General features: G+C 35.1%; 1 protein-coding gene across 2 annotated transcripts in view; it reads right to left on the bottom strand.

Moving 5' to 3' along the window:
• Nucleotides 1-15748, bottom strand: part of LOC579674 (extended synaptotagmin-2) — a 59066-nt gene that overhangs the window by 26418 nt on the left and 16900 nt on the right. For both annotated transcript variants that reach the window (XM_031000436.1, XM_031000437.1), the window contains exons 4-5: nucleotides 12766-12903; nucleotides 7593-7669 (exon numbers count right to left, since the gene is read on the bottom strand). In XM_031000436.1, coding sequence (XP_030856296.1) covers nucleotides 7593-7669; nucleotides 12766-12903 — 215 coding nt within the window. The remainder of the gene's footprint in view (nucleotides 1-7592; nucleotides 7670-12765; nucleotides 12904-15748) is intronic.

Genomic DNA, 15748 nt, shown 5'->3' with positions numbered 1-15748 from the left:
TCTCTCAATTTTCTCTTTGCCCTTGCCCTTTCTCTCTCTCTCTCTCTCTCTCTCTCTCTCTCTTTCCCTCTTCCTTTCTCTTCCTCCTTCTCTTCCTGTACTATCACTCCCATCCAACTTTTTTTTCCTAACATCATCCCACTATGTTATATTTCCTTGTCACATTCAATGATTTTTGTGAACTACAAGTTATTATGAATCAGCTGTTTTGAAGCTAGAGGGATTTTAACTCTGTGAAAATACATTAGGAGTTAACACCCTTCTGGCTCAACTCAGACAAAATGTTAACAAGCTTAATCCTGTTTACATATCTCTATGAATGTTTGGCATAACACACAATATGCCTGTCCTCATCAGACCGAAGTTGCAAAATAACCCGCTATAATAAGCCCGATCTCAAATTAGCCAGCTACCGGTAATTTGAGTCATCATCAGCCAGAGAAATCTAATCTTGGTCTTGTTTTCCCAAATAGCCTGTTATAGTCCGAGCTAGTTTGTGATGAGCGTGTCAGTCTCGTGAAGACGCAATTCCGAGCTTCGGGAAAATATCCAGAGTCTGGAAATAGTGGGTTATTTTGCAACTTCGGTCTAATGAGGACAGGCCTAATATGGTTTTGAAATTTCTGTCCTTGAACTGGAGGATGCATGAATAATAATTCAAGTACAAATAATAGACTTCATATACATGTAATGTGGCATGAACACCCATTGTCTGACCTAAAAATTTCTTTGAGAATAATGAAATAGGTTTGTTCACACAGTCAACAACAAAATCACTAATGCACAGTTGTACATGAAAACATACAGTCAGTGAGTATCTCATGATGTACATGTAGGGCTACCTGTATCAGTTTTATTGAAAGAGCTTATATGTCTGTATCTACAGGTATGTTCTTTTGATATTGATTATTGAATAGAGCACCACGCCAAACAAGAGATGGAAAGCTATATATAGGGGGTATATTTCAATGGGCATCTTTCCTCACAGACGAGTCAGTTTGCATAGGAGTGCATGGAGAGTCCTTTCTTAAGAATAAATCATGGAACAACCTTGAATAAAAATGAATAGACAGCAAGGTTACACATTGTTCCCTATTCAAAGTTACCCAAGCTCTAACTTCAGACAGAATACCACAGATCTATCATTTCAAGGTCTGTCTTTGCAGGTTATATTTTTGTGCCTTTCACAAAAGAACTCTACACTGTAGGTATTAAGATTCCTATAAAACATCCATGCATACAACTTAATAAAGACAAGCTCCATGTATCCATGCCTCTTCTACAAAATAATGACTTCTTTTATCACAGGACAATCATATGCCTAAAGCATATTGTTTACTTATTTTTCAGTGAAGTTATTTAGTGAATAATGCAAACCTATCAGGCAGAAAATGTATCCTTTGAAAAAGGAAAAGCTGAGCACAGCAGGTTGCACATGAAAGCACACTGAACATATCTTCCCAAGCAACAATATTTCATTGTAATTTTTAAATACATAAATAAGGAAACATTATCAGATTGGGAGAAAATACAACTCAACTAGAGGAAAAGATAAGGGGCAGGCAAAAACATTGAGTGAAAAAAAAAGGACGAGGATATACTGTACATGTAGAGAATTGGGAAAAGAGAAATGCTGATGCTTATCAATTTCTCACATCAAAAGATTAGCAAAGAAAGAAAAATATTTCTTTCAGACCGACATAAAAAGCATTTAAGAGTCTGATCAAAGAATATATGAATGCGAAATTAAATATGTGGCATATAGTGCAAACAAAAAGTTAAATCAATATTGAGAAACAAAATAAGTTATGGGGACATTATAAACATGAGAAGTTAAGAGGACATAAAACAAAAAATTCAAGAGAGAAGTGGGTGAAAGCAAGGAACAAGGTGATATACATGTATGAGAAGGTGAAAGACTTTCCAATCTAAAGTCACACACTTCAACATGCACATGAATGATGTGTGCATTTCATCTGTTAAGAAACATAAGGGCATTACCTACATGTAGTTTAAGACATACATGAACACCCTCCCAGTTCCCAGCAGACGATATCATGTCTCAACTTCAAGGACCAGGATTTAGTTTGTCTAATCTTAGGGCAGATGGTCTAACACTCTCTAGATCTCTTCATCCTTCGGCTTTCGTCGGGAGAAGGTCTCTCCTCCCAAAGGTTTTATCTGGTCATTGCCTCATCATCATCCAAGGAGACATACTATCAACTGCATTTGACGGTACTTCTGCCTCATAGCACAGTTTTTTCAAGCCTCATAAACATATGCTCATTTTGCTTTTAGCTTCCTGTTGAAAACATTCCTCCACATTTGATACATACATGTAGGTAGGATGTGTTCATACATCTTAACATCTTTCTAAGCCTACATGTAAGTACAAAAACCCTGAGTCTATTCCTTTGTTTTTACACTCACATAAATGATATCAGATAACTAGAAAGGTAAAAAATAACATCCTTACTGAAAATCATCTTATGGGTGATCGATTCCATGCAATGTGTCGTGTCGTGTCCCATACCACATATGACTGACTATTTGTCGTACAATTTATGCATATAATAAGATAGGATTCTTTGATAGGTGTGTACTTTTTAACATACTCCTTTTTATTTGTTTTTCATTTATGGATATTAAGATTAATATGGATTCAGATGTATCCCAGTAAAATGAGTCACTGATAATCATGTATGCTTGTTTCATCTTTTATCTCTATCCATCTCAATGTTCCTTCCATCTACCATTCTACAAGCTGCAACATATGGCCAACACACACAAAATTCTCAAATGCATTCATATGCTCTTTGAGGGAGACAAAATTTATGACATATTTCAATATGACGAGCGTCAAGCATGTGTGGATGAATGGGAAAAAGGCTTGTTGCTTCTAAAGCAGTGCATATTTGCCCTAAAATGAAGTTGGCAAGCGCTGGACTGTCTCTCTCTCGAGTCCAGCTGCATCGTTTCTGCCAGTGAGGGAGGTGAAATTCTAGACACCGGGCTAAAATACGCAGTAAAAGTATTCCATGTTTATTCACACATGGGCAAAGTCTTCTGCAAACATAATTCCCTGCCATTATTGATCCCGGAGCTCAGGAAAGAGATTTCGTTACACACCATTTTCCAGGTAGATGAATATCGGGGAGAGTGATGAGGGTTATAGTGAGACATTATGTAGACTTTCTGTCTCACTATTATTTTTTTCGATTCCATTAAAACATGCCAATCTAATAATTCAGATATGGGTAGGGTACATCTTTATATGTATTTACAGCCAATTTAGCTACATTGACAGCTGGCATCTTCGAAAGGAAGACAGGTATACTAAGAGTATTGTGTATGCCTGTCTAGTACCTGCCTACATGTGTATACGTGGGTACATGATAAAAGAGGGCTATACTTATGTTCAGAGATCCATCTATAGGCTGATTATTATGAAATGTTTAAAGCATCATCAAAACTCAATTATGAATAAGACAACGTGTAGATCCTTCCCATCAACTCATTGACACAAACTTTATTTCATGCTGGTTTTTTGCTTTCATTAATGGGAAAATATCACCCTAACCCCTCATGTTTGTTTGTGTGCTCGTTTTCTTTGTTTCTTTTGCTTTTAATTTATATCTTTCTTACCTGTACACAAAATTTACAAAATTTAGGTGTGGGAGGAAATCACAAAACAATTTTTTTGTTTAATAATAATTTTTTTTTATTATTATCATTATTTTAATTTTGATTTCAATTTATTTTTTATTTTAATTTATTTTAATTTATTTTTCATTTTATCTTATTTGTCTATTTATCTGTCTACTGGTATCTATCTATCTACATGTATCTATATCTATCTACCTATCTATCTATCTATCTATCTATCTATCTATCAATCTATCTATCTATCTATTTATTTGTTTATTATTATCTTTATCTATTTGTTTATTTTGTTGTTGGGGGGGGGGAGGTAACAATTTACAGTCATCCAAGTACTTTTCAAATTTTTAACAGACAGCCACAAAAGTACCCCCTCACTGGAAAAAAAAATACTGCACAGACCATGTACAACTACAACTACTTCATTATAGTTTATGAACTTGTTTAATTTCAAAGCTAAATTTAGTATGGCTAGCCTAGAAATAAATGTAGTTCATCAATGACAGTGATGCATGCTGTTAACACCATGGGACTGCACCTGGTTTCTTCACATCATTCCTACATGTACTGCATGTACACTGGCTTTATGGATGCGCTTGCCCTGTCATCTTGAGCTGCTTTACCATCTTATCAAGCACTTGAACTCGTCCTCAGCCAATAAATCATTCCATCAATTATCTCAACCATCTAAGCTCCTCAACCAATTCAACATAATCTTGCAGTCATGCTTTGAAAACTACATGTATTTGTACAGTGCATACATGTAAGTAGGAAACCTACAAGACATCATATTAAGTCCATGCATATTGTACATATTGGAGACTATATTTTGGAATCAGAAAATGTATACAACATGAATTGTCCATTTCTCTAATTATCTTAAAGACTTTAGTGATTTATCATTGCATTTTAATTTGTTTGTTCTTTTTACACGCATGATTTAGGATTTAGCAGAATTTCACAAAATATTACAAGATATTTTTTAAAAAGATGAGACTGTGTATCTAATGCCTTTAATAATGTGCAGGAGGAAGGATGAAACTCTAGACAGATATCAGACTACATATATGCTACTTCATTACAATTATATGTACAGGTCTATTACAATTTCATCACGGGCAATGAGCTCATCATATCCAATTCCACACCTGTGTCATCATGTTTCACCAATAAATGAAAACAACTATGTAATACCAATTTTATTCCACCAAGATGCTACTGCATTTTACAAATGTCAAGCATAGCTTTTGGGATACTCAGTGGTGCTCTGTGGTATTCTAACTCCATAGCTCATGAATTTCAGGTATATTTTCAAATTTTAGAGTGCTGCTAAATGTATACATGGGCAGGATCGACCAATGAATGAAAATAAAGTGCAGTAATACCATTTTCATTCCTCCAAGATGCTACTAGTATTGCATATTATTAATGGCAAACAAATCATTTGGCATACCGGTATACTCCACATTTTAGGACCTACATGTATATGTAAATGACTGCTTTGTGTGCTTTTGTAGTAAAATACCGTAAATCTCTGTGTATAAGACGCAATTTTTGGCCGCCGAAAAAAATTGAAAGTCGGGGGTGCGTCTCATACACAAGTACACACACACACGCACAAAATATATATTTATTTTTTTCTAAGTAAAAAAAATAGGGGTGCGTCTTATACACAGAGATTTACGGTATTTTTCTAAATGAGTTGATTTCATATTTTAAATGAGTTATTTTTGGTTTTGGAGGACTGTTGGATGGACAGGAAGAGTAGGATCATCATATTTCAACCTTCACTGTTTGACATGAAGAATCTCTGTGAAGCTCATATTATGAATCACTGGATTATGTTCCCATGGTACCCTTCCACTGCACGATAAATACCAAGACTAGACAAACAGTTCTTTTTTTAATAAAGGGAGGGTTAACAAAATGCTGCTTGTATTTTTCTTCTCTTCTGAGTTATTTTGTTTTATAAATACTGGCTTTTGGATTTACATTGAAAATATCAGATTTACAAATGAACCAGTAGGATTGTGTTTTTCGTTAAATATAATATATTTCCTTTTTTGCAAACCTTGATTACAGTTTTTTAAAGCTTTTTTGAAGCTTTACAGTAAGTACTATGTGCTCTGGAATTTTTTTGCAATGAGATACCGGTACATAATTTGTAAGTATAAATAATTTGCACTGTATAACCAAAAAAAAAAGAAGAAGAGATCTATGGTATGGTGCAAAAGTGCAAACATTAAAACCTACATTATAATGAAATATATTAAATTGGCCATTAGTCATTCAAACAGCTCGTCAATCCGGATGAAAGTGAAGAGGCACTTGTACGAAACGGAACGTCAGCATTTCCAAAGTGATAATGATTCAATCCATCTGATCTCTTTAATAGCAATGCTCCAGGCGAACATTATAAAAAGCATTTTCCTTTATGTGAGAGCAATGCACACCTGTTTAACCGTCATTCCAAAGAAAAATTTGCTGCATCGATCGATCTATTAGCCAATGACATGGAAATCAATATTTTTTCTGAACAGAGCCAAAGGATATTTCCTCTAAAACTAGCACAAAGAGAGTGTTGAGCATTCTGGCTATCAAAACACGACTTCACAGCTCACAGTGTACAGTATGCATAGTAAATATCATCAAATACCTTTAATAAACATTTTCTGTTTACATGCTTTGATAAAGAGAAAGCTTGCATTAAACATGTATTTAACAAGATCTGTTTTGAATACAGCCAATTAGAATGTTGTTAACATATTGTTATTTTTGGAAATTTGATGTTATAGTTTTGTATCATTGTGTACATGTATGCTTACAGTGCACATGAAAAAAACAAGTTTTTATAATCATTTTAAAACATATCTAGGTTTTTAGTGAAAATATCATAATTTTGCAAGGATGATTTTTGTTATTGGAATAGAGTAACATTTGAATGCATTATTTCAGTATTCATTTCTTCTTTGAACCATGTTTACTAAGCTTGAAGCCCATGGGGAGAGTGGGTGCAAGTCAAACACAATCCTCCACCCACAAGCCCCTATTTCTGGAAACAGAGGGAAATGGAATGACAGTCGACAAAATGTCACCAGCCACCATCATGAGCTCGCGGTCTCCACTCTCCAACCTCCATCAGTGTATTTCAAACAATTCAATTGTGCATTGAAATCTAGTTTATATGGAATTACCTGACATGCATACTATACATGTACATGTACAGTAATTCCAACCATAATTGATTGAGTTACATTCCGATAATGTATAATAATATGAATGAAAAGAGGTATGAGGAAAAGAGGTATAGAGGAATAGAAGTTTCAGTGAATCTCTTATATCCGAGACATATTGTATGATATTCTTCGCTTAAGATAATATTAGAATATATTCAGTTTCGCACGGCTATTTGCGGCAGTTGGCAGAGCAAAGAAAGCAAATGGGTATGATGTTGCCATGGATACTGCGCTCCGTCTGGCTGCATGCTACGTCACACTTCACTGCGTTTGATTTCAATTTAAATTATGTTTCACACAATATTTTAATAAAGGTATGAACATTTCTTCTAGTAATCTTCACAATCTATGCAGCCTATCAGGTAGGTCAGAGGAAGAATCCCATTTTAAAATCATCAATGAAATGATTTATGAAAGAGAGAGAGATCGAGAGAGTGATCACGAAAGAAAGTTTTTCATTTAAGATTAAAGATTTACAGCTATTTAGTTGTGACAACTTAGGTTTTTGTTTAAATCTCGAAATTGAAATTGAGAGCTTATTACAAATTTCAAAGAAGTATTTTAGAAATAGATTTTCATACATACATATTTTAAAGTTTACAATAAAAAGAGTAGTCATTATAATGCCAATTCGCCTGTAAAGGAAAGAAGGTGAAGACATACAGTATATGTGTAAATACATGTTTGTGTACTCACAATATCTCCAGATCCAGAATCATTTCATCTCTCCCGACATGCTCCGTATAAGCCTTCACTCCTCCAATACGAGGTGACTGTTGGCAGAAAAAGAAGAGAAAAAAAACATTAAATATCAAATTGTACCTAATGTATTTCTCTTCTTTCAAGGAAAAGAACATTTAAGGGAACCTATCATTCCCAAAGAATTCTTTCAGTTGTATGTACATCGTAAGAGCACGTTATTATCTAAAATCCATTAGACATTGAAATGAAAGACATTCTTTTTCTTTTGCTTCTTAATAGACACCAATAAGTGGACATTGACAGACATCAAAATGGTTAGAGACAAACGAGCATTTAAGAGGAAAATGATATCACATGAAAGCCTGCAAAGATGTTACTTCTGTGGATGTGTACATGTATGTGAATACATCATATATAAGAAAAGAGTTATAGCATGAGTACATGTATATAGACTCATATTTGCATTCATGATACCTTCCATTAAATAGTACTTAAAATCGTATATCTTCTAAGGTGTTTTGATGCTGATATTTTCACTAGATATACCTACATGTAGTAGCAGGGTTATTACCGTATATCAGCATGGAACCCCAACAAATATTGTTTAACTATATATTTTATCTATTCATTTACTTTTTTATGACTGGTCCCTTTATGGTTTAGTACCAATTGAGTGGTTTCATACCAATACAATATGTGAGACTTGACCTTATCATTGAAAACTGAACTGCTAAATGAATTTTAATATAAATTGTGTATTTTGTCTACTTTTGTCTGTGACCATTCGTTCATGATGATGACCTTCATGACCGAGCATGTTCAAGTGCACTTCCTAACACTGTACTTTTAATAGTCTTTGTTGTTGGTGCACCTGTCTTCTGGGATAATGACTAGAGGGGGAATGAGCTAGTGAATGAACTGAGCTTCATCACCTACTCACATGTACATGTAGCTATATAGCCAACGGATTGATAGTCACTCAAGACAAAGGTCAAAGTTGAATTATCCATAATACATACACTGTAGCTAATTTTACTATTCAACTTAATTTAAAATTGGTAACCCATGGCACTTACTTTAATATATATCTCTTACAGTAACAAGTACAACTAACAGTACTGGTAATAATTTTCCTAAGACCATGCTACAACCAACATCCTGCACTAACTGATTTATAAATGCCAACCATAGACCAAATACTGTACCAGTAATGCATACAAAATCCCAACTCTAACCCTAGTCTAAACCCAGATTGGAACCCTAACAGGTCATCTTTGAGGAAATAAAGCCTGGAGCTACATGTATTATCACCACAGCAAATATATCTGAGTACCTCTCTATTAAACCAGGGAGATCTCCCTGATTAAACTTATACCCCAGTTACAACAGCGAACCAACTCCAAACCGACTAACCATCCACAAAATCTTGGCCATTTGGCCAAGATAATGTAATTTTGTCTAATAGTGGTCTCGTGTTGGTCTTGCTGGTGTGAAAGGTGTTATAATCAGTGATAGTGATTTTTTAACAAACGAACCTGTTGACTATATACTTAAATCTCATATTTCCACAAACCACCCATTTCCAGTATAGCAATGGGTTAACAGTTATGAGAAGAGAAAATGTTCTCATCAATGATTCTAGGTTCAGGGAATGTAATAAGTCCACCAGATTTTCTGCCCTTGCCAATCATGAGTATCATCTGTGTACCAGGCAATCCATCTGAACTAAGAAATCCTACCACCCAGCTATCAACTACAGAATACCCTGAGGACTATGAATGCATTAACTGGATTAGACCATGAACCTTTTAGGTTCATGATTAGACTGACATGTCTCACTGTAGAACACTTCACTACAGCGAGAGGAAACCGGCCCTTACTCTGCTAATACTCAAGAAGCTCAAGAAGTTGCCTGATTAGAGCCAAAAGGGAATCAAGTTGTATGCCTTTACATAGCAGTAGTACCTTTCTAACTCTCAACAGATGAAGTATCACTGGGATCTGAGCATATTATATTATATTATTATATTATATTATATTTTATGATGGTTTACGGTAATCATGTAGGACACATGAACATGTGCAGTTTAATAACAACTAAATAATTTATACCCTTACCCAAGTTTTGTAATTTTTTAAATATGTGCAAAATTTATTTGTCAAGATTTATATTCCTTGAGAATGTGACATATTAAATTAAAGCGTACATCTGAAAGTATTCACCCAGACCTTTCATTTTTTAGTTACAAACAAAAATAAAAAACAAATTTACAAGGGGTATGATTAATTCAGTTATTAACTATATGTTCTTGATACTCAACTTTATAAATTCATATAATTCATATTCATTCATATGTGAACTGAAATAACAGCAGAAGTGTAAGCATTAGTCAAAAGTAAAGGTATTTCATTTTCATGTCTAGCTCAGCTTGAAGCTCATACTTCATTAAAAAAAAAACATGTTATATTCATAGCTATTCATTATTTTGGTGTATGAGAGAAAAATATACCATTATTTAGGTGGATATATGTAAAATAAAGATATAATTTTGTCCTCAATTAAACTTTGGCTAAGGCCTAAAAGAAATCAGGTTCATTGGGGAAAATGAGAAAATCAGGAATTTCAAATCATACACAATTGGTGACTAGAGACCCTGTGATGTCACAACCTCGGGAAAGAGTTGCTATTTTTTTCATTTGTCTTTGTTAGATACATGTAGCAACCTTTATTACATTAGAACATTTATGACTTTTTTATCTTTTTTTTATCTTCCTCTAACCTTCATTGATCAGTTTCTCTGATTTTCCTACCTGTTTTAAGACAACTTATTTAGAGATGACTTTTTTCCCTTTAAGGGAGATATGCTAACATACACAACCTTAAAGTGCCTGTTCAAAGAAAATCACAAATATGGCAAATAACACTAGAAACTTGTAAGCTAACAGATGGCCATCATACAAGTTTTAGGTCAACTACATATCGGGTGATTTATAAAAATATAATTAAAACCACCTCCATAGCATCTGGGATATGCGAGAGATTCGCTGGAAAAATTAGAGATGATTTAATGCCGTCACAATATGAACCAATCCTGCCCAAGCAGACGACATCCCATACAGAATGAACATGATTGCAATGCTATTATTTCTCAAATTATAATGAGTTTAGTGTATAAATGTGATGGAATTTTACACCTTTCAAAAAGGGATATGAAACCGATTCTGAAAACTAAATTATTTTGTTTGTAAATACACAGGATAGGGGTTAATGAACAATCAAAGAAACCACACTTTCAAATAAAAAAAACCCTGGAATGACAGCATGACGGCCTATGCAGGTGCTATGCTGGGGCTGTATTTAAGTGTTTTGCAATTGATAATAATCATTACCTCGAATGTTTCCAAACATTGAATTTTGATAACCTTGTCCAATCAAAGTTTCACCTATGCAATAATGACAATAAGTTAGTTTTTAAAATCAATGAACCTTCTCTTTTTTTTAAGTAAAAACCTTGTTATTGTTATCATTAGGCCATGTAAAATTGATTACATGTTGATCGTCCGGATTTTTTGAAAAAGAGGAGGAGGGTGTACCATGTTATTTGATATTTGATATTTCAAAATGGCCGCTCAAAATGGCCGCTCGGTACATTTTCCCCGACAGTCGAGGCTATTTTTTTTCAAGATGGCCGCCGACAATTTTTTTTTTTTTTAAATCAGAAATAGAGCCATTTTAGCAGTGTTTTTCATGTTTTTTTTCTTTCAAAAAAAAAAAAGATCAAAAAAAAAAAGATCAAAAAAAAAAAAAAAAAAAAATAACAAATAACAAAAAATAGGAGGCGGCCCCCAAAAAGGAAGCGGGCGGGGACGATCAACATGAAATCAATTTTACATGGCCTTATAGTTCAGGTCTGACTCTGACCAGCCCTTTAAACTGGCAGATGGGAATGTACAAGTTCAGTGTTCTAGGTAATACAAGCAAACATACAGGTGTACCAAAACACAGGCACATTAATCACCAAGGAAGGACAATGACTCAATAATGGAGATTGATGTGCGGTTTTTAAGCTGTGATGGATCTTGGGTACCTCAGGATACGGATGAACTTTTGTTGAATGGAAACTGATAGTAGGCATTTAACAAGGACATACAACGAATGATTAAAGGGATCCGGTAACTTTGTCTCAGATTCTGAAACAAAATTCTGGATTTAGCTCATGATGCAATGATAATTATAAACATTTAGGTCAGTCAGGAACCCCATGACTTTTACAAGCCGATCGCCTGTCTGATTATCAAGATATTTATGATTGGAATTACAAATTTTGAAAACCGTTCGCCTGACAGCTTTCATAACACTACAGTCTATTAGGGAAAACGAGTATGGTAAAACCGGTCACTCAAAGATTTTTTACTTTTTTGAGGCACTTCTTGATCATTTTGAAGCACAATTTTTTTAGGGCTTCAATATTACACCATATCACAGACACTGATAACATGTAGGGCCGTGTATCTCAGATTTAACATTGTTACACGATCCCTTTAAGCTTTGGAAAGCTTGATTGAATTATTTAACAATTTTGGGGTTGACACAAATATATATGTACCTGTATATCCCTAAAAGTATCTGGGATAGATAGCCAATAAAATAAAATACATGGTGGAATCTTGGGGGTTATTCATTTTTCTGAAGGTTCATTATTTCCAAAAATGATAAAGAGTTCTAGTTAATTTTCTGAATTATGAATCCTTTTTCTTTTTCTAAATTATGAACAATCGGAGTAACAAATCTTTCATAAAACGAATCTTTGGAAATGGGAAAACTTCTGAAAAATGACAAGTACGGTAACCAAAATCTGTCCCTCCTGTGGGTGACTTGAGCATTTATCTAAATATGCACTTATGAAACACACCTTGAAAACAAAGAGACATAAAGATGCAAATATATATATCAGCACCATATCAGACTATAATTTTTAAAAGCTAATGATAGTTTTAAATGTAGCCATATTTGATTGAAGCGCTTCATTAATTCTAGTGTTTTTAGATGTAGGCCTTTAATTGTACATCATCATGTCATACAGTGTACATTTACATTATTGTCTTGATTTTAGCTTTCTTAACATTACTAGATCATTGCCACCATTCACTGGCAGACTCTACTTACATATCTTCCAAGCCTGATCTTCTCAAAGCGAAATGACTTGAGGTAGGATGGTAGATTATCCTGGACAGCGGGCTCTACGGATGTTCTCAAGAGATCCTCCACATACCCCTCCAGGTACGGCCAAAGGTGCTTCACAATCTACAACAAATAAATGATTATAGAGGTATCTTTTTCATTTCTCTCTTTGACTCTGTCTATAAGCTCTTGCTCTACAGCCATCCCACCATAGTACTTAGTAGAGTTTTGGTTAGAAACTTAGAGTCATTGATGAAACAGACAACAAATTCTGATATGCCAATGGCTGCAGGAAAGCAAGAGATTTAAAATAATACCTGCACGCATTTCATTTTTTATAATTTATCTAGATATGAGATCAAGAAGACCCTACAGAAATAAACACATATTGTACATACTTGTACACAAAATAATGTAGATGCATCACTCAATTTATTCTTATTTCTATATTATTGAAAGCTGTTAGCAATGAAAAAAGATAAGAAAACTGAAGTTTGGCATTCAATGAAAATTACCCTTTGGGAGAACCATTGGTATCTGAATGCAAGTTCAAGATTCTGGAGCACTGCCACTGTCACAGTGCACTACTGCATTTCTAGTACGACACCTTGTAACTTGTTGAACATCTGCTATCTGTACACCATGCAAACAGTTGGACAAAGGCACTCTTTGTTGATGGTTCTCAATTTCCCTTCCTTCTATCACTTCCATTTTCTTCTCTTTAAACAAAATTTCTTAGGTGTAAATTGCTCTTTCGCTCAAATTCTCAATCTCTTATTCTCTTGTCTCCCTTCCCCATAATTAATGTACCATCCAAGACATGTAATAACTCTTCAAAAAATGAAACAATACATAACATGTACAGTCACTATGAATATGACTGACAAAGAAAGCGGACAAAATATACAGTTCCCCAGGTAGACAAAGGAACATCCCTTCAATGCTATTATGTAAAAATGTGTAGAACAGGTGTCACATGCATATTCACATTTTTACATAATAGGAGTGAAGGGATGTTCCTTTGTCTACCTGAGGAACTGTATATTTTGTCCGCTTTCTTTGTTCGTCATGTTCATAGTGAGTACATGTATTTCAGAGGGTTGTGGTTGTACAGGACAGTTAGTGCACTCAACATCAATCAGTGTGTGTACCGTAATGAGTCAGCTTGCTTGCCCACATGACATCCCATCTGTGAAATCCATCTAATCAATAATACTACCATGACGCTTCATGATGCTATTCTACTCAGTCAAGGACAATCTTGGTCAGTCTTCCCTGGATACCGTACTTACTGTCAGCGTGACAACACTGGGATCGTGAACAGTTCAGTTTTTGCACCTCTGCACTGTGTTTAGTTTGCAGGCACAAGCCCTAGTCAGTCGGTATGCGTAACATGATAGTGTCTGAACAGTTAAGACTATGCAAACTGCATGGTCAACTACAACAATAGGCTCTGTACGTTAGCTGCTCCTCATTTGACACAGTACCAGAGAGGGAGAGACTCAGAGGCCCGAATTCACAAAGCAAGGTTTGAGCTCAGACCGGGTTTGAGGTCAAACCTCCTTTTGTTTCGCCAAACCTCCTTTTGTTATTTACAAACCAGGTTTGTAAATAACAAAAGGAGGTTTGGCGAAACAAAAGGAGGTTTGAGCTCAAACCCGGTCTGAGCTCAAACCTTGCTTTGTGAATTCGGGCCAGTGAGTGCAAATAGGCTCTGCTGAAGACTTAAAGGAATTTTGCTCATGTGTCAAATTAGGGCCTGTGCCTTCAGACTAATGTTTATTCATTGTGTGAACAATCTAATCATGGTGCTATCTTACTGTGCCAATAACAAGGCAAATTGAATGTTTAACCCATCTGATATATAAATGACATGTAGATCATTAAATCGTCATTAGTCAGTAGCTAAAAATATATTCTTTCTTCAGCCTTATTTTTCACACCTGTCTCTAATCTTTTTAATGTAAATAATCTGTAAAGAGCATTATCTCTGTAAAATTATATAATTTAGCACCCTTCTGGTACTCAATAGATAAAAATACAAGGTACAATTCACTGCAACAAACTGACTTGGTTTCACTTTGTTTACATGATACATTGGGATTGTACTCAAAATGCTCTTGTGAGATCACTTCAATATGACAGGTTTCAAGTGCTTTAACCCACAACAAGATGAACAAAGGAAGAAAAAAAAGAAGCAGGTCCGGTATAAAGAGATGAATCACATTTTGTAAGGCATCCAAGCTGCACCTGTACATCATATCTGATTAGTCTGTCGGGTTGTGATGAATCATACATGTATGTATCATGGATATAGACCCTTGGGGCATCATTGCCTCATAACACTTGAACAGGAGAATCATATCACAGAGCTTGCTGATTCAATAGGATTGAATGTACTGTACATGTGTTAAGTGATTCAAGTTCCAACACAGTATACTTGATGTAGGCTCCAGTGACGATTGCTCTCTTATACTTGGTAGGTCCATGTATACTGTACACTAACCCAATTCTTAACTTCAACCAAGGACCAAACTCTTGGCCTGACTCTATTAACCCTAGGGCAGTGGCGTACCTGGGGTACTCCGTCAGGGGGGGCAAGCGACCGAAACAAACAAAAAAGGCGATGCTAATTTTCACTTCTGGCGAGCGAGCGAGCGAGCAAAAAAAATCTTTAAGTAACGTTTGGTATATAAACTGGTATTGTTGCAAGTTGGGGGTGGGAACATTCACTTGTTAGCAACGTTAATTTCATTTTTTTGCAAACTAGTGTAGCGAGCAAGAAAAAAATCACTTCTTTTTTAATAATTGCCACTTAAACTTGGTTCAATTGTCCCATGCAGGGCGCGGGAACAATATTGTGTTTAGGGTGATTGTTGCAGGTAGGGGGCGGGCACACTCGTGTTTAAGGCAATGTCAATCCCATTTTGGCGGGCAGGCAACCCCCTACATTTCTCTTTTTAATGAT

This window comes from Strongylocentrotus purpuratus, unplaced genomic scaffold, assembly GCF_000002235.5.
Source record: "Strongylocentrotus purpuratus isolate Spur 01 unplaced genomic scaffold, Spur_5.0 spur5_scaffold_6, whole genome shotgun sequence".
NCBI classification, from domain to species: domain Eukaryota; kingdom Metazoa; phylum Echinodermata; class Echinoidea; order Camarodonta; family Strongylocentrotidae; genus Strongylocentrotus; species Strongylocentrotus purpuratus.
Note: the sequence above shows the minus strand (reverse complement) of the source record. Positions and strands in the feature narration are given on the sequence as shown.